The sequence below is a fragment of the Manis pentadactyla genome, chromosome 9 (genome assembly GCF_030020395.1).
Source record: "Manis pentadactyla isolate mManPen7 chromosome 9, mManPen7.hap1, whole genome shotgun sequence".
Classification (NCBI taxonomy): Eukaryota; Metazoa; Chordata; class Mammalia; order Pholidota; family Manidae; genus Manis; species Manis pentadactyla.
Window position 1 is genome coordinate 29,736,688 of NC_080027.1, and position 22,602 is coordinate 29,759,289.

The 22,602-nt window shown below is 35.2% G+C and overlaps 1 protein-coding gene and 1 long non-coding RNA gene across 16 annotated transcripts in view; one reads left to right on the forward strand and one right to left on the reverse strand.

The window, feature by feature from the left end:
- PICALM (phosphatidylinositol binding clathrin assembly protein) overlaps window positions 1–22,602 on the forward strand; it is a 121,258-nt gene that overhangs the window by 64,896 nt on the left and 33,760 nt on the right. For all 15 annotated transcript variants that reach the window (XM_057507163.1, XM_057507159.1, XM_057507158.1 and 12 more), the window contains 5 exons: window positions 1,884–1,925; window positions 5,490–5,575; window positions 15,835–15,958; window positions 16,229–16,365; window positions 18,539–18,642. In XM_057507163.1, the coding sequence (XP_057363146.1) occupies window positions 1,884–1,925; window positions 5,490–5,575; window positions 15,835–15,958; window positions 16,229–16,365; window positions 18,539–18,642 (493 nt within the window). The remainder of the gene's footprint in view (window positions 1–1,883; window positions 1,926–5,489; window positions 5,576–15,834; window positions 15,959–16,228; window positions 16,366–18,538; window positions 18,643–22,602) is intronic.
- Window positions 6,615–22,602, reverse strand: part of LOC130684861 (uncharacterized) — a 43,553-nt gene continuing 27,565 nt past the window's right edge. Inside the window, exon 2 of the long non-coding RNA XR_008999186.1 lies at window positions 6,615–6,985. This is a non-coding gene — a long non-coding RNA (uncharacterized LOC130684861). The remainder of the gene's footprint in view (window positions 6,986–22,602) is intronic.

The window sequence follows — 22,602 nt, forward strand, 5'->3', positions numbered from 1 at the left end:
CAATTTTCTGTACTGAGTTCTGTGCTATAATATAAATACAATTACAGTATTGAATAAAATATAATCCTGTATACTTAATTAAATTTTGAATATTGAAAGATTATCTACTTTTTAAATGGTTTATTTCTCTCTAAAATAAGTTATACACAGTCATGGCTGAGATTTTATGTTTGGAATTAGCTAAAATAAGTATTTGAAGAAGATTTATTCCGTTAAATGTGGTAGAGACTGTTATTCAATGTTAATGCAAGTCTCTGCCTTCCAGTAAGGCTTGTAGCTGTAGCTACATGGTTCACAACATTTTATTCCCCTACAGAAGTGAATTTAGTGTAATTATTATCATTGATGATGAAAACTATGAATGTAGGTTGCAGGATAATCTGATTTTGCAAATCTGTTTGAAAAATAATTGCCTGAAATTGTCATAGAAGGCATTTATGTTAATGCTTGCGGGCATTATCTTGCTTGAACAGAGGCAGCTCAAAGTGTTTTGTTTTCCATACTCTACTTTCTACCCATCACCATCAGTGATAGCTTGCTTGGATAATTCCGGAAGGTAACTAGGCTATAATTGATAAATTATATCAGAATAGTTAATTTGGAACCAGTAAGTTGGTGATGCTAGCTAGCTCTGTTATTACCACAGTGAAATTTTACTCTGTAGGAGATGAAATAGAACAGGTTAATGAGACCTTTGGAGAAACAGCTTTGTGTTGTTAATCAGCTATTCTGTGAAGTCTGCTGAAATTCATTTTTCATTTAAAGTATCTCTCAAGGAGAAATTAATGGTTTTTTCCATTTTTTTTAGGGTCAGTCACATAATAAAACTAGAAGAAGGTAATATTTATGCTATGATTCCAGTTAGTTTCATTTGATAGTTATAGTTACTGACTTAAGTTTTAAGCCCTTATTTTTCTCCAGGTCTGTTGTTCTTAACTCTGAGATGGAATTTGCTGCATATGTTCTGAGAAATAGGAAATCTCCCCTGCCCTGTACTATTTTCATGAGGCTCTTTGGTCATGAAATTTCATTGTTAGACCTTAGTTATTGAAGTAAATCTTTCAAATGTGTTTGAAGGGGATAGATGTACCAGTTAGTGGTAAGCTATTAAGATCTTAGTCTCAATTATCTTATCATATTTTCTACCGATACCAGTCTGGGACTTGCCCTTGAGAGGTTGGGAAAAAGAATGATAAGAAAATGAAACATAGCCAAGGGGAGGGAAAACAGTTTTTTAATTTGGATGCTGGAATAAATGGTTTTTATCTTTTTGATAAATTGCTGGAAATTGCCTATTGCCCGAATATCATGAAAGTGTGTTGGGATTGCTTTGTAGAGACAGTTTATTTCATGGTTAAATATCACTTGGCATTTGTATAAAACCTGGCCAAACTGCATTAGCATAGGTTTTAAAAACTGTGGTGATTGCCAGGGAAGCATACTCAAGGAGAATGAACAAAGTCATTGTCATCAGGTTTGTTCCTTAACTTGTTGTTATGCCCCAGGGAACTTGTTCATAATGAGCTTTTTCCTTTCTTGCTGAATTTTTTTTGCCATATGACTCATAGAAGTGATGGTATTTTCAGATGGTGATGTGGTAGCTTATTCAGGTACTTAGATGATTTGGAGATGGTAACTTAATGGTCTTGTTGAATTTCCAACTCTAGTTCCTCCCTTTTACAACTTGAGAGCCATCAAGTAACATAGGTTCTTGGGAATATTGAATGCTATCTTTGGAGATTATGTATCCTTTAGATTTTAAAGAAGTCTATCTAAAATTTTGTCCATAGAACTAATTATATAAATACCATTTTCTAAATTTCATTTATAAACATCTTTGTTATAATTTTATCTACTAAATACAATGCTGCTGCTTCTTACAGCAAGTTGGAATTGACAGAGGCGATATACCAGACCTTTCACAGGTAAGCATATGCTACAATATCAATTAACTGTTGATATGTACTGTTAGTTGTGAAGGGTACAAAGATGAATAATACGCAACTCCTACAGTCAAGATGCGTGTGATTTTTCTTGACAAATTTTAGTATTTTGATATGTTACTGATGGTAGTTCTAACATGATCACATAAAATAATTTACTCACTTTTTATATTGGTGGAGCGAGCCACTACTATACTACTACTTTAGTTTATTCCCTTTTATCTCTTTCCCATCATCGTTATATAAAGAACTGAACTTGGAGAATATTTTAAAAAACAAAATTTTCAGTATACCATTGGTAGAGAATTATTTTATGCAGAAATTGTTTTCCCTGTTTTAAATGTTTTCTGCTTTGGCTGTTTGTCTCAGGAGTATTAAATTGGGATAAACCTCAAAACATTTTAAGAGAGCAGGTGTTGTCCATCTCAGTTTGAGTTCTGGCTGTGCAGCCAGGTGGCCCTGTTATTTGAAGAAGTTACTCTCTATGCTTCAGTTTCATGATCTCTAAAATGGAGATAATACAAAACTCAACATGTAAGGGGAATTAAATAAGTTACTATTTAAAAAGCACTTAGAACATTAAGCACAGAATTAATGTTAGTTACTGTTACATTTTTATCATTATCTTCAAATTATTTCTAGGAGAATAACTTGAAGCCTGCATTTTTTTCTGGCTTTTTCTGTTTTCCTTTCTTTACTAAATATTGAGAATGAAAGTACCTGCATAAACTATCTTTATAATACTTGTATCAATTCTTAATAGTTGACCTCTCTTTTATGTTTTAAATTGTTCTAGGACATCTGTTAAACACTTTCTTGGTAATCGTTCTTACTGTGTTTCTGCATAGTCTCTTGTTTTAACGGTAATTATCCTTTTGAACTCCAGTCTAAGTGTGCAATAGATGTAGTTATGGGTTATATGTAAATATGTAAATAAAATGCTCTTGCATATGTCCACATGAGATTTATTGACCTCATTAAGATTGAGCACATTGTGGGCTAAATGTGAGAAGAGTCATTGCTTGAACCATCTGTAGTATAAAACTGATGGGACAGTTTTAGATTCACCGTTACTTACCCCATTTGTCATGTCAGCTTCACCTGTCTTGTTTAAAAAGCATAAAGCCTCAGATCAAACTACCCTCATGTGTCTGTACTTTAATATTCATGTTACTGTAATTATGTAGGATTGGGCAGTCTTGACTCTCTGTCCTTTTCCATTGATCATCCCTCAGTGATTCATAAAATTTTCAAAAGTGAGCTAAAACAAAGCTTTTTATAAGTTAGTGAAGATGGTGACTGTGCACAAGTGGAAATTTGAGATTATTTGTTCTTTTTGTTTGTTTGTTTGCTATAAATTACTAACTTTTTAAAATGCGAAGCATCACATTTACTTCATTCTAAGTAATGAATAACCAGTCTTTTAACCAGTCTTTTAAATTAAAAAACAGCCAGGTACATTTAGAAGGGAGTTTGGAAATAGCTGTTATTTAACATAACTGGTAGTTTAATATTTGTAAGCCACAGTTTAAGCTGTTCAGAAAAATGTAAACTACAATGTTAATTTAGGATTCTCTAGCATAGTAGTTAATATCTAGGGTTTCAGGTCAGACATACCTTAGACCTTACGTTGGCTTCTGCTATGTATCAGATATGTGATCTTGGACAGGTTACTTAATTTTCACTGTCTCAGGTGGTTTATTTGTAAAATGGATATACTAGTAGTGTCTTCCTCACAGAGTCTGATTACATACAAGATAGCAAGCATAGTGCCCATTGTAATATAAGAGCTTTTTAAATGCTAACCACTATCATCAGCATTCTCATCATCTCTGACAAAAGCTCTTGGGACAGTGTTTTGCCAGCTAATTTAGCTGTCATTTAGTTGTGGTTGGAGGAGTGTACATGTGTTTTCAGTTTAACATAGAAGACAGTGTTACAATCTAATATTTTTGGTTTTAATTTTCTGTATCTGCCTTGTGTAAAAGTCTTGGTATATGCAGAGAAAATAGAGGATGAAGGAAGTTGTTCAAGTCATAATTGGAAGAAAAATTAGCTAGTTCTGTCTCTTCCAATTGTTTTTAGAGCCCTGTAATCCAGAAATTCTGTATCTCAAGTCCTAAAGGATATTTGGGGTAAGTAAATGCCACTGATGCATTTGCTTCACTTGAAGATAGTGAACAATTCCTTTTCAGCTAACTGAAAAGGTTTCCTTTCGAAAGTAATTAACTCTTTGTATAGAGGTTTGACATATAGCCTGAGAGTCTAAAAGCCAGTCTTCCTTTTTAAAAAAAAAATTGAGGTGAATATCTATTTCAGTGCGGTTTGATAACTGTAAAGATTGTGTAATCAACATACCATTCAATATATAAATCAGTTCCATGATCCTAATCCTTGGGTCCCCTTCAAGACACTTCCTAGTCCTCTCGATGCAAATCAGTTATGATTTCTAATAGCATAATTTTATCAGATGCTGAACTTAACATAGATGGAATCACACAAGTATTTGTATCAGGCTTTTGCTCATCATAGTGTGTTGAGATCTATCCATGTTGTTTAATATATCATTAATCCATTTCTTCTTTATTGCTGAATAGTATTCCATTGTATGAATTTACCGATTTTTAAAATCCATTTTCCAGTAATACTTTTGTATTAGTTGCATTTTTTCTGTTGTACATAAAGCTATTTAAAACATTCTTGAAAATATCTTTACTTGTGGAGATACATCTTTATGTCTTTTGGGTAAGTAATCAGGAGTGGAATTGGATAATTAAGTATAATTTAATTAGAATGATAATTAGGTATATATTTAACTGTATTAAAAAAATCTGGGTCCTTTTTCAAGGTTGATGTAGTCCCACCAGCAATGTATAAGAGTTCTGTTTGTTCCATTATCTTCATCAACATTTGTTATTACTAGTCTACTAGCCATCCTTTTTTTTTTAAGGTATCATTGATATACACTCTTATAAAGGTTTCACAAGAAAAACTGTGTGGTTATTACATTCACCCTTATTATCAAGTTCCCCCTCATGCCCCATTGCAGTCACTGTCCATCAGTTTTACTAGCTATTTTCTTACTGGTAAGAAGTTGTATCACATTGTGATTTTGATTTGTGTTTCCTTGGTGCTAGTCTTTAGTTTCCTTTATCACTTTTTGAAAATAATGTTTGGACACTTTCAATTACTCAGCAAGTACTAAGTGCCAGGAACATGCTCAATAATATGTCTACCTTTAAGGAGTGTGTCTCTATTTGAAATTTAAATAAGTATTTAAAAAATTAAATATAAGATCTTAATGTTTCATATTTACATAGTCTCAGTTTTTGTATTTTTGATTATGTTTATTAAAATCCCTTACTAGGTCCCACTTATATAGTAAAAATTATAGTGTCATATAGTGTCATTCTTAGGTAGCTAAAATCCTATTGATCATTAATTCATGAGGAATATACCTATTGTTGTTTTCCTGTGTTAGATACTTGATTTATTTTGACTAATGGTCTGATTATTATGAAGGTCTTAATATTTGTACAACTGCAGGCCCCCAGCAGTCTTCTTGATGCCTTGGAGCAACATTTAGCTTCCTTGGAAGGAAAGAAAATCAAAGATTCTACAGCTGCAAGCAGGTATTATTCTTCATAGGGTGAAGAGCAGGAGTGATATTTCATTTTATTTCATTTTATTTTTTTATTAAGGTATCATTGATATACAATCTTATGAAGGTTTCAAATGAGCAACATTGTGGTTAATACATTTCCCTCTATTATCAAGTGCCTACCACATACCCCATTGCAGTCACTGTCCATCAGCATAGTAAGATGCTATAGAGTCACTACTTGTCTTCTCTGTGCTATACTGCCTTCCCTGTGCCCCCTCTGTATAGTGTGTGCTAATCATAATACCCCTTAATACCCTTATCCTTCCCTTTTCAACCACCCTCCCCAGTCCTTTTCCCTTTGGTAACTGCAGGTCCCTTCTTGGGTTCTGTGCATCTGCTGCTGTTTGTTCCTTCAGTTTTGCTTTGTTGTTACACTCCACAAATTAGTCAAATCATGTGGTAATTCCAGGAGTGATATTTTGTGAGAGTAGATAAATCCAGCTCAAGTTGAAGTTATTTAACTTCCCTTTATCTTGATTTACTCATTTATAAAATGGATTTAATAATAGTATCAACCTCATAGAGTTGCTGTTAAGAATTAAATGGATTAATACATATAAATTCTTGGAGGGGTCCCTGATCTTCAAAAATGTCATTGTGTCTTAAGGTAACAATGAATACTTGGTTTAGAGTTGTGCGCATAGTATCGGTATTTCTCTGAAAGATAATGTATTGATTTGTATGGTATTTTGTAACGATAAGATGCCTTTTTATACAAATAGGATAAACCTTCACAATACTCCTGTTAAGTACACAGTAATAAGACTCAAATTTAGGATGTCTCATCATGTTTCCCTAATGCCTAAAACATTCCCTAATGTTTTCTTGTTTGTAAAATAATTTCTTTTTCTTTTACTTTGAGAGGGCATCTCTCATCTTTAATGATCAAATGGTTGTTAACAACAATAAAATTCTGTATAGGGGAGTCAATGCTCAATGCACAATCATTAATCCACCCCAAGCCTAATTCTCATCAGTCTCCAATCTTCTGAAGCATAACGAACAAGTTCTTCCATGGTGAACAAATTCTTACATAGTGAATAAGTTCTTACATGGTGAACAGTACAAGGGCAGTCATCACAGAAACTTTCGGTTTTGCTCATGCATTATGAACTATAAACAATCAGGTCAAATATGAATATTCGTTTGGTTTTTATACTTGATTTATATGTGGATCCCACATTTCTCCCTTTATTATTATTATTATTATTATTTTTAATAAAATGCTGAAGTGGTAGGTAGATGCAAGATAAAGGTAGAAAACATAGTTTAGTGTTGTAAGAGAGCAAATGTAGATGATCAGGTGTGTGCCTGTAGACTATGTGTTAATACAAGCTAGACAAGGGCAATAAAACATCCACGGATGCAGAAGATTTCTCTGCAAACAGGGGGTTTTAAGAGGTTCTAAGCCTCACCTCTGTTGATCCCCCATTTCTCACCTATGGCCTCCCTGCGACTGTGCCTGTCTTAGGTTGTTCCTCCCTTGAGGGATCTTACCCGTCTCTGGCTAACCAATCATCTTCTGGGGCCATACAGGGAAATGTAAAGTTGGTAAGTGAGAGAGAAGCCATATTGTTTGAAAAGGTTAGCTTTTTACTTCTTTGCAGATTTATGCCCTGTGGCTTCTGTGCCAAGCATTTGTCTCGAGGTATCTTTACCACTTAGAGGAATTATGATACTCGGTAAATTCGATAATGAGGCACGAATTATATTTAAGGGTTGTAATTAGGAAGGAAGAAGAAAAGCTATAGAAGTAGCAGGCGGAAGAAAACATGGGAAGATTGATTATTTCTTTGACATATCTTCTTGTAGAGTAACTTCAGCACGTATAGGTTTTAAGCTACTACTTAAATTGCGCACACACATTAACATAATAGGAGTATAGTTACATAACCAAAGCATATCTGTAATGACCAGCCATCTCCAGTGAAACCAAGAAAACCAGTTAGGCACCTTAGGCATTTGTGAAAACTTATCTATGATATGGTGGATATTGTCCAACTTAACTTGAACAGTCTGAGAGAAATCAGACAAATTAAAACAACCCATTCCTGGGAACTGTTCACATCCCATATGTTCTTTTAACAGTAGATAGTCTGTAGTTGTAAGATTTTGGAGTACTACAATTTGCACTTCTCCTAATTCTTGGTTGAGTTCCAACAGTATAGATCCAGTCAAATTTGTTGTTTTACTGTATGCACAGGCCAGCTTAGATATCACCTTCCTCCTTCCCATGGCAAGTCCAGGAACCGGTGGGATGAATGCAGCTACAGCTGTAGCAGCGCCTGGATCTTTGTTGAGGTTTTTTGATGATCATCTTCTGGCATGAGTCTTCCAGAGAGTGCTGATGTTGGAAATTCTTTTTCATATCGTATCTTAGTTCATTTTCTGGGTAGCCAAATTAGGCTTTGATCCTCTGTATAAACACAAACAGACCCTTTGCCCACACTTTGATATGCCCTTTATACCATTGTGTAGAACTCCTTGGAGGTCACCACACAGGAACTGCTTTTTTTTTTTTTAAGAGAAAAGAATATTATCAGAAAAATGTACCTCCATAGCCGATCATCTGATACCCTTTAAGTGATCAAAATTAAGGATATTTAAAGCATGCATTAATTGTTGATTTACAGTTAGTTTTATCCTATCAGGGAGTAATCCCCCTTTTCTTTCTTTCTTTCTTTTTTTTTTTTTTTGTTATCATTAATCTACACTTACATGAAGAATATTATGTTTACTAGGCTCTTCCCTATACCAGGTCCCCCCTATAAAGCCCTTTACAGTCACTGTCCATCAGCATAGCAAAATGTTGTAGAATCAGTACTTGTCTTCTCTGTGTTGTACAGCCCTCCCCTTTCTCCCCCCCCCCATTATGCATGCTAATCTTAATATCCCCCTTCTTCTCCCCCTCGTTTCTCCCTCCCTACCCACCCATCCTCCCCAGTCCCTTTCCCTTTGGTACCTGTTAGTCCATTCTTGGGTTCTGTGATTCCGCTGCTGTTTTGTTCCTTCAGTTTTTCCTTTGTTCTTATATTCCACAGATAAGTGAAATCATTTGGTATTTCTCTTTCTCCACTTGACTTGTTTCACTGAGCATAATACCCTCCAGCTCCATCCATGTTGCTGCAAATGGTAGGATATGCCCTCTTCTTATGGCTGAGTAGTATTCCATTGTGTATATGTACCACATCTTTATCCATTCATCTACCGATGGACATTTAGGTTGCTTCCAATTCTTGGCTATTGTAAATACTGCTGCGATAAACATAGGGGTGCACTGATCTTTCTCATACTTGATTGCTGCATTCTTAGGGTAAATTCCTAGGAGTGCAATTCCTGGGTCAAATGTTAAGTCTATTTTGAGCATTTTGATGAACCTCCATACTGCTTTCCATAATGGTTCAACTAATTTACATTCCCACCAGCAGTGTAGGAGGGTTCCCCTTTCTCCACAGCCTCGCCAACATTTGTTGTTGTTTGTCTTTTGGATGGCAGCCATCCTTACTGGTGTGAGGTGATACCTCATTGTAGTTTTAATTTGCATTTCTCTGATAATTAGCGATGTGGAACATCTTTTCATGTGTCTGTTGGCCATCCGTATTTCTTTTTTGGAGAACCGTCTGTTCAGTTCCTCTGCCCATTTTTTAATTGGGTTATTTGTTTTTTGTTTGTTGAGGCGTGTGAGCTCCTTATATATTCTGGACGTCAAGCCTTTATCGGATCTGTCATTTACAAATATATTCTCCCATACTGTAGGGTTCCTTTTTGTTCTATTGATGGTGTCTTTTGCTGTACAGAAGCTTTTCAGCTTAATATAGTCCCACTTGTTCACTTTTGCTGTTGTTTTCCTTGCCCGGGGAGATATGTTCAAGAAGAGGTCACTCATGTTTATGTCTAAGAGGTTTTTGCCTATATTTTTTTCCAAGAGTTTAATGGTTTCATGACTTACATTCAGGTCTTTGATTCATTTTGAGTTCACTTTTGTATATGGGGTTAGACAATGGTCCAGTTTCATTCTCCTACATGTAGCTGTCCAGTTTTACCAGCACCATCTGTTAAAGAGACTGTCATTTTGCCATTGTATGTCCATGGCTCCTTTATCAAATATTAATTGACCATATATGTTTGGGTTAATGTCTGGAGTCTCTAGTCTGTTCCACTGGTCTGTGGCTCTGTTCTTGTGCCAGTACCAAATTGTCTTGATTACTATGGCTTTATAGTAGAGCTTGAAGTTGGGGAGTGAGATCCCCCCTACTTTATTCTTCTTTCTCAGGATTGCTTTGGCTATTCGGGGTCTTTGGTGTTTCCATATGAACTTTTGAATTATTTGTTCCAGTTCATTGAAGAATGTTGTTGGTAGTTTGATAGGGATTGTATCAAATCTGTATATTGCTTTGGGCAGGATGGCCATTTTGACGATATTAATTCTTCCTAGCCACGAACATGGGATGAGTTTCCATTTGTTAGTGTCCCCTTTAATTTCTCTTAAGAGTGACTTGTAGTTTTCAGAGTATAAGTCTTTCACTTCTTTGGTTAGATTTATTCCTAGGTATTTTATTCTTTTTGATGCAATTGTGAATGGAGTTGTTTTCCTGATTTCTCTTTCTTTGGTTCATTGTTAGTATATAGGAAAGCCACAGATTTCTGTGTGTTAATTTTGTATCCTGCAACTTTGCTGTATTCCGATATCAGTTCTAGTAGTTTTGGGGTGGAGTCTTTAGGGTTTTTTATGTACAGGATCATGTCATCTGCAAATAGTGACAGTTTAACTTCTTCTTTACCAATCTGGATTCCTTGTATTTCTTTATTTTGTCTGATTGCTCTGGCTAGGACCTCCAGTACTATGTTAAATAACAGTGGGGAGAGTGGGCATCCCTGTCTAGTCCCAATCTTGGAGGAAAAGCTTTCAGCTTCTTGCTGTTCAAAATAATGTTGGCTGTGGGTTTATCATAGATGGCCTTTATTATGTTGAGGTACTTGCCCTCTATTCCCATTTTGCTGAGAGTTTTTATCATGAATGGATGTTGAATTTTGTCAAATGCTTCTTCAGCATCTATGGAGATGATCATGTGGTTTTTGTCTTTCTTTTTGTTGATGTGGTGGATGATGTTGATGGACTTTCGAATGTTGTGCCATCCTTGCATCCCTGGGATGAATCCCACTTGGTCATGGTGTACGATTCTTTTGATGTATTTTTGAATTCGGTTTGCTAATATTTTGTTGAGTATTTTTGCATCTATGTTCATCAGGGATATTGGTCTGTAGTTTTCTTTTTTGGTGGGGTCTTTGCCTGGTTTTGGTATTAGGGTGATGTTGGCTTCATAGAATGAGTTTGGGAGTACTCCCTCCTCTTCTGTTCTTTGGGAAACTTTAAGGCCAATGGCTGTTATGTCTTCTCTGTATGTCTGATAAAATTCCGATGTAAATCCATCTGGCCCAGCGGTTTTGTTCTTTGGTAGTTTTTTGATTACCGCTTCAATTTCATTGCTGGTAATTGGTCTGTTTAGATTTTCTGTTTCTTTCTGGTTCAGTCTTGGAAGGTTGTATTTTTCTAGGAAGTTGTCCATTTCTCCTAGGTTTCCCATCTTGTTAGCATATAGGTTTCATAGTATTCTCTAATAATTCTTTGTATTTCCGTGGGGTCCGTCGTGATTTTTCCTTTCTCATTTCTGATTCTGTTGATTTGTGTTGACTCTCTTTTCCTCTTAATAAGTCTGGCTAGAGGCTTATCTATTTTGTTTATTTTCTCGAAGAACCAGCTCTTGTTTCATTGATTTTTGCTATTGTTTTATTCTTCTCAATTTTATTTCTTTCTTCCCTGATCTTTATTATGTCCCTCCTTCTGCTGACCTTAGGCCTCATTTGTTCTTCTTTTTCCAATTTCGATAATTGTGACATTAGACCATTCATTTGGGATTGTTCTTCCTTCTTTAAATATGCCTGGATTGCTGCTATATACTTTCCTCTTAAGACTGCTTTTGTTGTATCCAACAGTAGTTGGGGCTTTGTGTTGTCTTTTGTTTCCATATATTGCTGTATCTCCATTTTGATTTGGTCATTGATCCATTGATTATTTAGGAGCGTGTTGTTAAGCCTCCATGTGTTTGTGAGCCTTTTTGCTTTCTTTGTACAGTTTATTTCTAGTTTTATGCCTTTGTGGTCTGAAAAGTTGGTTGGTAGGATTTCAGTCTTTTGGAATTTACTGAGGCTCTTTTTGTGTCCTAGTATGTGGTCTATTCTGGAGAATGTTCCATGTGCACTTGAGAAGAATGTGTATCCTGTTGGTTTTGGATGTAGAGTTCTGTAGATGTCTATTAGGTCCATCTGTTCTAGTGTGTTGTTCAGTGCCTCTGTGTCCTTGCTTATTTTCTGTCTGGTCGATCTGTCCTTTGGGGTGAGTGGTGTGTTGAAGTCTCCTAGAATGAATGCATTGCATTCTATTTCCTCCTTTAGTTCTGTTAGTATTTGTTTCAGATATGTTGGTGCTCCTGTATTGGGTGCATATATATTTATAATGGTTATATCCTCTTGTTGGACTGTGCCCTTTATCATTATGTAATGTCCTTCTTTATCTGTTGTTGCTTTCTTTATTTTGAAGTCTGTTTTGTCTGATACTAGTATTGCAACACCTGCTTTTTTCTCTCTGTTGTTTGCATGAAATAGCTTTTTCCATCCCTTGACTTTAAGTCTGTGCATGTCTTTGAGTTTGAGGCGAGTCTCTTGTAAGCAGCATATGGATGGATCTTGCTTTTTTATCCATTCTATTACTCTGTGTCTTTTGATTGGTGCATTCAGTCCATTTACATTTAGGGTGATTATTGAAAGGTATGTACTTATTGCCATTGCAGGCTTTAAGTTTGTGGTTACCAAAGGTTCAGGGTTAGCTTTTTTGCTATCTTACTGTCTAACTTAACTCACTTGTTGAGGTATTATAAACACGGTCTGATGATTCTTTATTTCTCTCCCTTCTTATTCCTCCTCCTCCCTTCTTCATATGTTGGGTGTTTTGTTCTGTGCTCTTTTTAGGAGTGCTCCCATCTAGAGCAGTCCCTGTAAGATGCCCTGTAGAGGTGGTTTGTGGGAGGCAAATTCCCTCAACTTTTGCTTGTCTGGGAATTGTTTAATCCCTCCTTCACATTTAAATGTAATCGTGCTGGATACGGTAGTGTTGGCTCGAGGCCCTTCTGTTTCATTGCATTAAGTATATCATGCCATTCTCTTCTGGCCTGTAGGGTTTCTGTTGAGAAGTCTAATGATAGCCTGATGGGTTTTCCTTTGTAGGTAACCTTTTTTTTCTCTCTGGCTGCCTTTAATACTTTGTCCTTGTCTTTGATCTTTGCCATTTTAATCATTATGTGTCTTGGTGTTGCCCCCCTTGGATCCCTTGTCATGGGAGTTCTGTGTACCTCTGTGGTCTGAGAGGCCATTTTCTTCCCTAGTTTGGGGAAGTTTTCAGCAATTATTTCTTCAAAGACACTTTCTATCCCTTTTTTTCTCTCTTCTTCTTCTGGTACCCCTCTAATGTGGATATTGTTCCATTTTGATGGTCACTCTGCTCTCTTAGAATTCTTTCATTCCTGGAGATCCTTTTATCTCTCTCTGCATCAGCTTCTCTGCATTCCTGTTCTCTGTTTTCTAGTCCATTAATGGTCTCTTGCATCTCATCCATTCTGTTTTGAAGTCCTTCCAGGGCTTGTTTTATTTCTGTATTCTCCTTTCTTAGTTCTTGCATATTTCGCTTCAAGTCCGTCAGCATGGTTATGACTTCTGTTCTGAATTTTTTTTCAGGAAGACTGGTTAAATCTATCTCCCCAGGTTCCTTCTCAGGGGAAGATGTAGCAGATGCTGAAGCTGTCTGGGTTAGTCTTGTCTGGATCATATTTTTTTGCCTTTTCATGTTGATAGGTGCTATTGACTGTCAGCTGGGAGGGCCAAACTTTCTATTTGCTACTGGCCTTTCTTTACTGGGACAACTGCGACCCCTAGTGGTTTTTGTTGTGTAGTTGCGTGTAGACTGGGTCTTTGTGTCTTGCCCGGCCGGTATGGAGGAATTTCCCTTTCTGTGAGCGTGGTCTGCCTTAGGCTGCTTCTCTGCTTTCGCCGCTCCCCGGAGGGTTAATGGACAGGGGGCTGTTTGGCTGTTTACCTCCGTGAGGGGTCTCAGAGCTGTTCCCCAGGGGGTAGTGCGCCCGGTTTTCCCTGTCATTTCCAGCTGCTGGACTGTGACCTGTGTTGTTTCCATCCAGCTGTTGCGTCTCTGTGCCTTTAAGACTTTCAAAAAGCACTCGCTTTTCTTTGTCACAGGGGCATCAGCTTCGGCACCCGCTCAAAGTTCTTGCTGCCCTGTTTCCCTAGTTTCCAGCCCTCCACGCATGCTCTGTGTCTGCGCTCTGGCCTGGATGGCTGGGGCTGGGTGTTTAGCAGTCCTGGGCTCCCTCTCCCTCCCCACTCCAACTCCTCTCCTCCCGTCGGGAGCTGGGGGGAGGGGCGCCCGGGTCCCGCCGGGCCGGGGCTTGTATCTTACCCCTTTCACCAGGCGCTTGGCTCTCGCACGTGTGGATGTAGTCTGGCTGTTGTCCTGTGTCTTCTGGTCTCTCTTTTAGTATTAGTTGTATTTGTTGTATTTTCAAAAATATATATGTTTTTGGGAGGAGATTCCCACTGTCCTACTCATTCCGCCATGTTGGCTCCGCCCCTGTAAAATAATTTCTTATTTGTAAAATAATTGGGACTTCTACATAGACTAACAGTATTTAATGTAAAGTTATCCAAATGGGGTGAAAATCAGTAGTCTTAATTTTTCATCCTGACATTGATTCATGGATTGGTTATTGACATATTTTAATCAGTCTGTTGGGCTTTGTTTTGAGCTGATTTCCAAGATGAAGACCAGTTAACCTAGCGAATTAAAAATAGCATATCTTCTATCAACCTTGTAACATGATTTTTGTGTTAGTGATTTGAGTAGTTCTCATGTTTTCTTAAGATTTGCTTTTTTAACAGCATGAAGAAAAGATTTCTATAAAGTACTATGAGAACTTCCTTGTTTAGATTTTTCTGATGGTTGTTTCAGAACTTTATTTGCAAAAGAAAATGCTATTACTGCTTTTTAATATTTTTTAATTCCAAGTTTGCTCTTTGAATTTTCTGGTAGGTTTTTAAAATTATAAGCCAAAATTACATGGTTATTTGAGGACGTAATGAAAAAATGTAGCATGTACAGCAATTTACCCTGTTAAGTTTCTTATTATAAAAGTTGGTGGGTTTCTTGCATTTCAATCACAATTATATTACTCTTTCTTCTTTTCTGAGTTGTATCTTTATACTGGCTCATTTATAAAATTGATTTTACATAAAATCTAAATAGTAGTTTGGCCACTTGTGTGCTTAGAGTAGAAATAATGATGTTTAGTGTGTGATAAAAGGGAAATGAATGAAGGTCCTGAGGAGTAGTTTTTCAGGTTAAAATTCTTTACCACATGTGTTTTATTTTGCCTAGAATTAACATTTGGGAATTTAACATCAGGGTTTATGGTATGGATAAAATTTTTAAATGGGGGAAGGGAGTTGGCTTATTGTAAATCTGCCAGTGAGGAATGATGCATTTTGCATGTATAGTATGTTTGAAAAAGAAATTACAGCTTGGCAGAATGGTGGCAGATAGAAAGGAGGTGCCAGATGGACTGATAACTGGAGTGAAATTGATCTTCCTGTGAAGGAATCTGTGGCTCTCTAGGAATGCCGTCTTTGGTAGTTGTTATAAGGGAAACCATACTTAGACACACATTATTTATACTAAGTACTCATGTTTTAGTGTTCCTAAAAGTCATACAACCCAGGCTTTAAATTAGTAAAGTCTTTTCCTGTGAGAAACTCAGTACTTTTATAAAACATCAAGGTTTTCCTGGGAGTATGTGAGCTTTTTCTCAGTTGCATTGGTTCCCTCCATTGGAAGAGGCAGTGTCTCTCACCTTTATTGTGAACCCTTTCCTGAGTCTAACGTGTCCATCAGAAGTAGTGAGTGTTTGTGTGAGTCACCTAATTGTTAATCATCTTCCAGGTCACATGGTAGAGTATTTCGTCTGAAGTATGTGCTGGTTTTGACTACACAAATTCAGTTCATAATTAGAGTACCTATTCCAGTCAAAGTTGCCAGACGATTTCATGACCAGGTTGTAATGTGCAGTGTTTGTCAAAAAGCCAAACTACTTTTGTCCGATTATCTAGGGCGACAACACTTTCCAATGCAGTCTCTTCCCTGGCAAGCACTGGCCTGTCTCTAACCAAAGTGGATGAAAGGGAAAAGCAGGCAGCATTAGAGGAAGAACAGGCTCGTTTAAAAGCTTTAAAGGTAGGTGTGTGCATTCTCTTTATTTGGAAGAACAAGTACAAGTGTTTGTAAAATATTTGGGACTTCTACATAGACTAACAGTATTTAATGTAAAGTTATCCAGATGGGGTGAAAATCAGTAGTCTTAATTTTTCATCCTGACATTGAATGACAGGTGAAACAGAGACCCATCAGCTATCAAAACAAAATTAGAAAATGCTTTTTTTTTTCAAAGGTCATACAGACAAATCTGATTTCTGGATTCCTTATGGTAGTTCCCTTTCTCAACAGGAACAGCGCCTAAAAGAACTGGCAAAGAAACCACATACCTCTTTAACAACTGCAGCCTCTCCTGTGTCCGCCTCAGCAGGGGGTATAATGACTGCATCAGCCATTGACATATTTTCTACCCCTAGTTCTTCTAACAGGTAGGTGGAGAGGTTAAAGTTACCTTTGAATACTTAGGTTTGAAGACTTCTGATAGAAGTTTTTCAGAGCTTTTCAAGTTTAGTTTAATACATGATTTTGTAATCATAAATTCACACAAAGGATGTGGTGGTAGTGGTGTAATAATTAAATACAAAGTGATAAGAGCTTATATTTTGTATATTTAGGAAATGGAAGATGGCTAAATGACAAATTTATACTAATTGGAATGTAGTGGGTTGTCTGGGCAAATGTTTCATTGTATAAAAATTAATTATAATTAAACACATTTATGAAATGTCTAGTGGTTCAAGACCCTTTTTGGAGATAACTATTTATAGCTATTTATCTATTGGTTTGATATCTACTTCAGCTTATCCTTTCATTGGATATTAAATGTCTTTGATATCTGTTCTCTGGTGCTAAACTCAAGAATGTGAAATACAATGAGTTTAGTTGCCAGATTTCTGTGGTATTGAAACCTACCTGACCAACTTCAGTAATCTAGTTGTCTAATACAAGCTCCTTAACAATGGAATTGAATATTTCCAAGCAGATTAGGATAATTGGCCTTTTCTAAATTCACCCTATTTTTCACCTGAGAGTGGTTTAAAGAAGAAGTCTGAAAGACTGTGGTTTGAATCCTGGCTCTGTTACTTCTTAATCTTTTTTTTAAAAACTCCAATATCCAGCTAAGATAATGTATAGTGTGGGCCAGTGGTTCTCAGTCTTCAGCAAGTATTCAGAGTCACCTGGAGGGTTTCTGAAATTAGAGATTCCTGAGCCCCACCCCCAGGGTTTCCCGTTCAGTAGGTGTGGGGCAGGCGAAGGAGTTCCGTTACCACTGGGTCCCAGATGGCCAGGCTAGGACCCAGCACAGCAGTGACAGTGGTGAGCACTGCCTAGGGTGAGACACTGCTTTGTTCCTTATGTTTCTTTGGTTCTGCTGTTGGCCTTTGTTTTACTAACTCAACTCCCACCTACTGACTCCTGTCTCAGTTTAGTGGGACTTTTACTAACTAAGCTGCTGCACACTTCCTAAAGTCCACTTGTCAAATTCAGTCATGTGTTTTTCATTCAGCTTTACTGTTTTAGCTTGTTTTGTCTGGTTTTTTTGTATGCTGCCTTGCTTAATCTCTAATAAAACAGCATTGAGCCCATTAAGTGTCGAGGTTTCCAGTTGGGGACCTTGGAAGAATGTCTGTCTTAGGAGAGAGAAATGGAAAACAATGTTGAATGTTTGAGGAAGAAGCAAATTACCAAATAAAGAACTAATTTGACTGTGTTTTATTTGACTTAATACACTGAAAGTTTTCACCTCTTTAATAGTAATTGAAGACAGATTTTACTATTACAGAATGGTTATTTCATATTCTGTATTTTTCCTCAAAGCCCTAATGCATTTGTATTTTTATTTATCTGTCTATAAAACTTCCTTAGATCTAAAAGACATGTCTTCAAAACTTTTGTATTTGAGGAAGTGTAAGTTGAAAATGATCTGTGCTATAGTATACATATTTCCTCACTTCAGGGAAACTGGGATCTTTTGAACTGTTCCTTAATCACATAAAAATCTTGTAAAAAAATCCTGTAAGTAGTGCCCCCCCTGGAGTTGTGAAATGAGGTTGCTCTGTTACAAATTTATACCATATATGCATTTATAACCTTTTCCATATATTGTTGATACATTGTTTGGATATTGAAGCAGTAAAGGTGAGGTTAACAAGTATTTTACTTTATTAGGGGTCTTGGTATTACAAATTTAATTGAAGCTCTTAGATTAAAAGTAAGAAAACTTTTTCCTTAAAGTAATTAAAAATGTACACAATGTTTCATATTTCAGGTTTAAGTGCATTTCAATAAGGAAATATTTTCCTGGGAAATCATGGATCCTTTCCAGAAAGGCTATTGTTAGATAATCTGAATTGTGTGTAAACTTAAAGATATGGTCCTTGAATATTTTCCAGGCCTCCTTAGAAATATGCTGTTGTATGAGGGTTATGCAACTGTTACCTTGTGGAAGCTCTTTTTCTTTTTTGAGATTTATAAAATTAAACTGTTCTTCCTTTTCCTCACTTGTTTCAGTGTTTTCATTTACTGTGGTGGGGAAGGGGAGTGATTAATGTAGCAAAGTTTACCTAATTAATGTATCATCTTTTCAAAATACCTTCCTAGCACATCAAAGCTACCAAATGATCTGCTTGATTTGCAGCAGCCAACTTTTCACCCCTCTGTGCTTCCTATGTCAACTGCTTCTCAGGTAGCAAGTACATGGGGAGGTAAGCATTAATGAGTTCTACTTTATATGTTGTACAGGCATCTCCCCTCCCCATTCTGCAGTGTTTTACTTATTTGTATAGTTTTTGGTTGTACTTGATACATGAGAACTTAAAAAATATGACAATGGCAGTAAAGTCATTTTGCCCTTTGAAGACATTTTCATTATTATAAATTAATTTTGGAATATATGTTCAATTAAATTACAAAATGAGGTTTGATAAAGAGGAAGGACCAAATGTATTTTTAAGTATGAAATTATTCTTTAAGTTTTGAATTTCTATTCCACGATCAGAAAGTGCATTATGGTTATTTTACTTGGGATATAGGAAAAATATATTTACTTGGGGAAAAAAAACTCATTTTGTTTTAATATATGATAAAGTTCTAATAAAGCTTGGTGTTACCAGACAGTGAACTATGTTCTGACTAGGAATGTCATGACAAAACTTCATGTTACTTGTATATAAAATGTTGATTTAATTCAGACCTATAAGATTTTTGGTATTCAAATAATTTTCCCCTAATGCCAACAGGAATGTTTGCTTCCTGTGAGTAGTTCTTTGATCTTAAGTTACCATATAATGATCATGATCTGGCATCTTTGAAAGGAGTGAGCCTAGTTTATGTCAGTTTTTAAGCAGATTTGCTTAGACATTTAATACATTTCCAAATCATTTCCTTTGGTTGGTTTTGTTGCTTCTGTTTGTATGTAAGTATTATTTTACAAACATTCAGAAATTATTTGGGAGGGAAGTAGGTATTCTAAGAAAGGACACTGTCTAGAGAACTATCAGGAATGGCAAGCTACCTTAAAGTTTGTACATTGTCACACATATAAAATCTGAATTGATTGGCTTACCTCTCATAGCAAAAATAAATAAATTGTTCCAGTGAGCTTTTATGATATATGAATTAGACTTTTTACATCTTTCTTTATTTTAATGATTTGAATGTTCAGAACTTTTTGTTTTGTTATTTTTTGTAGTTATTTCTTAAGGTGCTATTTTGTATAATAGAATGTAGTCTCTGTGAAGGCAATTTTTACTTTGTTCAGTGCTGTATCTCCAGTGCCTAGAACGGTTCTTGATATATAATAGATACTTTATAAATGTTTGTTGAATGAGTGGACATTTTCTTACTTTCTTGACTGGTTATATGCAGTTCAAGATAGGACAGGGGCAGGAATAGTGAAACACTGGAACAAAGTGTCTGAAGTGTCTAATGAAGTCTAAAAACTAGATTTTTAGGCTAATTTTGTGAGCTTTAAACAATTTAAAAAACTGATTCTTAAGGCTATAAAATTTAGCTATATCTGAAGATCTGGGAGTAACTTCTAAAAATGATAGGCTAGCTCAAAGTCAATAAATATTTTAGTTATTTATCTGAATGAATAGTAGATAGCAAATTAAGGTTAAGAAAGGAATTTCTTCATTTAAGTCCTAATTTTAGGATTTTTCATCTGCCAAACCTCACATGCTAATTTTCTGCTTATTATGAATTGATTTAGAAAAAGTGGAGAATTAATATGACCATTAAAATCAGTTTTAGCATGCTTTCCCTTTTTAAAAAAAATGTAGTTCTTCTAAAATTAAGGCTGAAAAGTTGTTTTTCTAATAGATGAAAAATTTTACAGAATGCTTAATGAATACTAATGTAACATTTCAAAGAAATTTAACTGTGAAATTGCTTTGTCTAGATTCCATGTACAATTAATTCTAACAATGACAAAAAGTTTCTGCTTGGAATGATTGAGCTCATTTGTAAAGACATAGACTAATATTATGGGAGAGAATAATTTTGAGTAACTTAATTCTGTAAGAATTGTTCTGTCAGAGATTATTCCATAATTGTATAGCTGAAGAGTATTGTGTGAATACTAATATGTTGGAACATGTTTAATCATGTTTAAATTTTCTATTTTAGGTTAATTTGCTTCATTGTACTATTTCCATCAAAATTGCCCCCATATTTTAATATTAGGCTTGCTATGTACAAATGAGACTGTTAAAAGTATTAAAAATAGAAATCGAGTATAGTGGAAACAGAGCCAACTGCAATTGACTATTATTTTTCTAAAAGCTTATCATTATATGCAAGGAAAGGCCAGTGATCTTTACAGTGAGTCCCTTAAGTTAAGGAGAATTAAATATTGGATATTCGATTTCTGAGTTGGTGATAATTTCAGAGTTTTGGCTTCTGCATAATTGTATAGCTGAAGAGTATTTGAAGCCAAGAACTTTGAATACTTCATAATTCAGTCAGTGTATTGTTCACATTCATGACATTCAGATTAAGATCTTTTACTTACTTTTAAAATTAGACTAAGACAAAGAAATAATTAAATCTTATTTACAAAAAGTTTTGATCATAAATTGTTAAAAGTCTTGAAATTAACAATTTACCTGAACATTTTTAATATGCAACATTTTCCATCATGCTGCTTTTATAGCATGTGACAAAACAAAGTACAATTTTTTGGTAATTCTAAAATCTTATTCTCTGCTTCTCTTGCTTTCATTTGCTAAAAATCAATGTGAGTAACAGATTTGGTATAATTTCTTTTTTATGGTAAGCACCACAGAGGTGATGTGTATTCCCAGTCACAGACAGACTAGTGATAGAGAAGTTGAGAGGAAGTAAGGTTGTATATGTATATGAAAGAGAGAGAACACAAGCATTCCTGTTCCTCTCGTTGCATTATTAATGAGCCTCTGAGTTTTCAAGAAATGGTCTGGAATTTAAACAAGCACCTGGTGTTGAAGAGTAGTATCTGAGAAGATTTGTTTTCATCACCTTGAAAACCTTGAGTAATATCAGTTCTCAAAATAAATGATATTATTAGCTCAGTACACTGTTGTATATTTTAAGCAAGATTTCAAAATGTAATTCAAGCAAAAAAGAATTATCCATTCTGAAGTTTAATTTGCTTAACTCTCAGTTGGCATGAAACACACAGCACTTTATGAAGAAACTTAATTTATCTGTATGTAAATATAGGTATCAAATACTAAGACCTTATATAATAAGGTTGTTAGACTATATAATGACTTTTTTAATCCTTACTTTAATTTTTGGATTATTTTTCTATGACTAGTGTAATATAAAATAAAACTTTCAATAATTTTTTTTAATGGGAAAATTCTTAAAAAGTTAAAGGAATTTAAAGTAGAGTTGCCAGTTTAGTATATAAAATTTGTTGGAATAGCTAGAACATTGTTTTTTTATCTTAATAAATTTGTTTTTATTATTTATAGTATAGTGTCTACTAGTAGAGTAACATCATATAGATTATTTGTAGTGTTTTATCTAGCTAGTTAAGGATTGGTTTTCTTACTGTCTGATTGACCTATGTACAAATGCACTTGCACATGTTCTGCATATTCTTCCCTATGATGTTTCATATAATAGGAAATGACTGATGGTAAATGGTTAGGTATCAGTCAGTAGAATAGCAGATAACTAGTAACCTTTCCTAAATATGTCTTTTCTCATAAACCAATGGATCTGTTATAGAAATGTGTCCTTTTTTTTGAATAACTTCTCTAATGGCTTCTTTTGTGTGGACAACTAGAGAGATGTTTTGTGTTACTTGTCCAACAAAGTGTAATGTACTTTAAAAACTCCATGCCACTATTAAATATTTTAAAATAGTACTTTCAATTGAACTGATCAATTCTAAATTTAATGCAGCTCCTTCTGCAAAAAGGAATTAAAGTGAGTGGTTATCATTACATTTTTATTTTATTATGAAAAACTTCTTATCTCTCATTTTTTACTTCTTTATATCTGAAATTTTTTTCTGTATTCTTTTTCCTCATTTTTCATTTATTGAAGAGTCGAGGGGTGGCAAAGATGTTAAATATGCTAATTTCAGTTCAAATAGTACATCAGTGAATTTTGATGTATTTGTAGGACTATATATTTTTGGGTGTAAATTGATGTTCCATAGGAATGCTTTA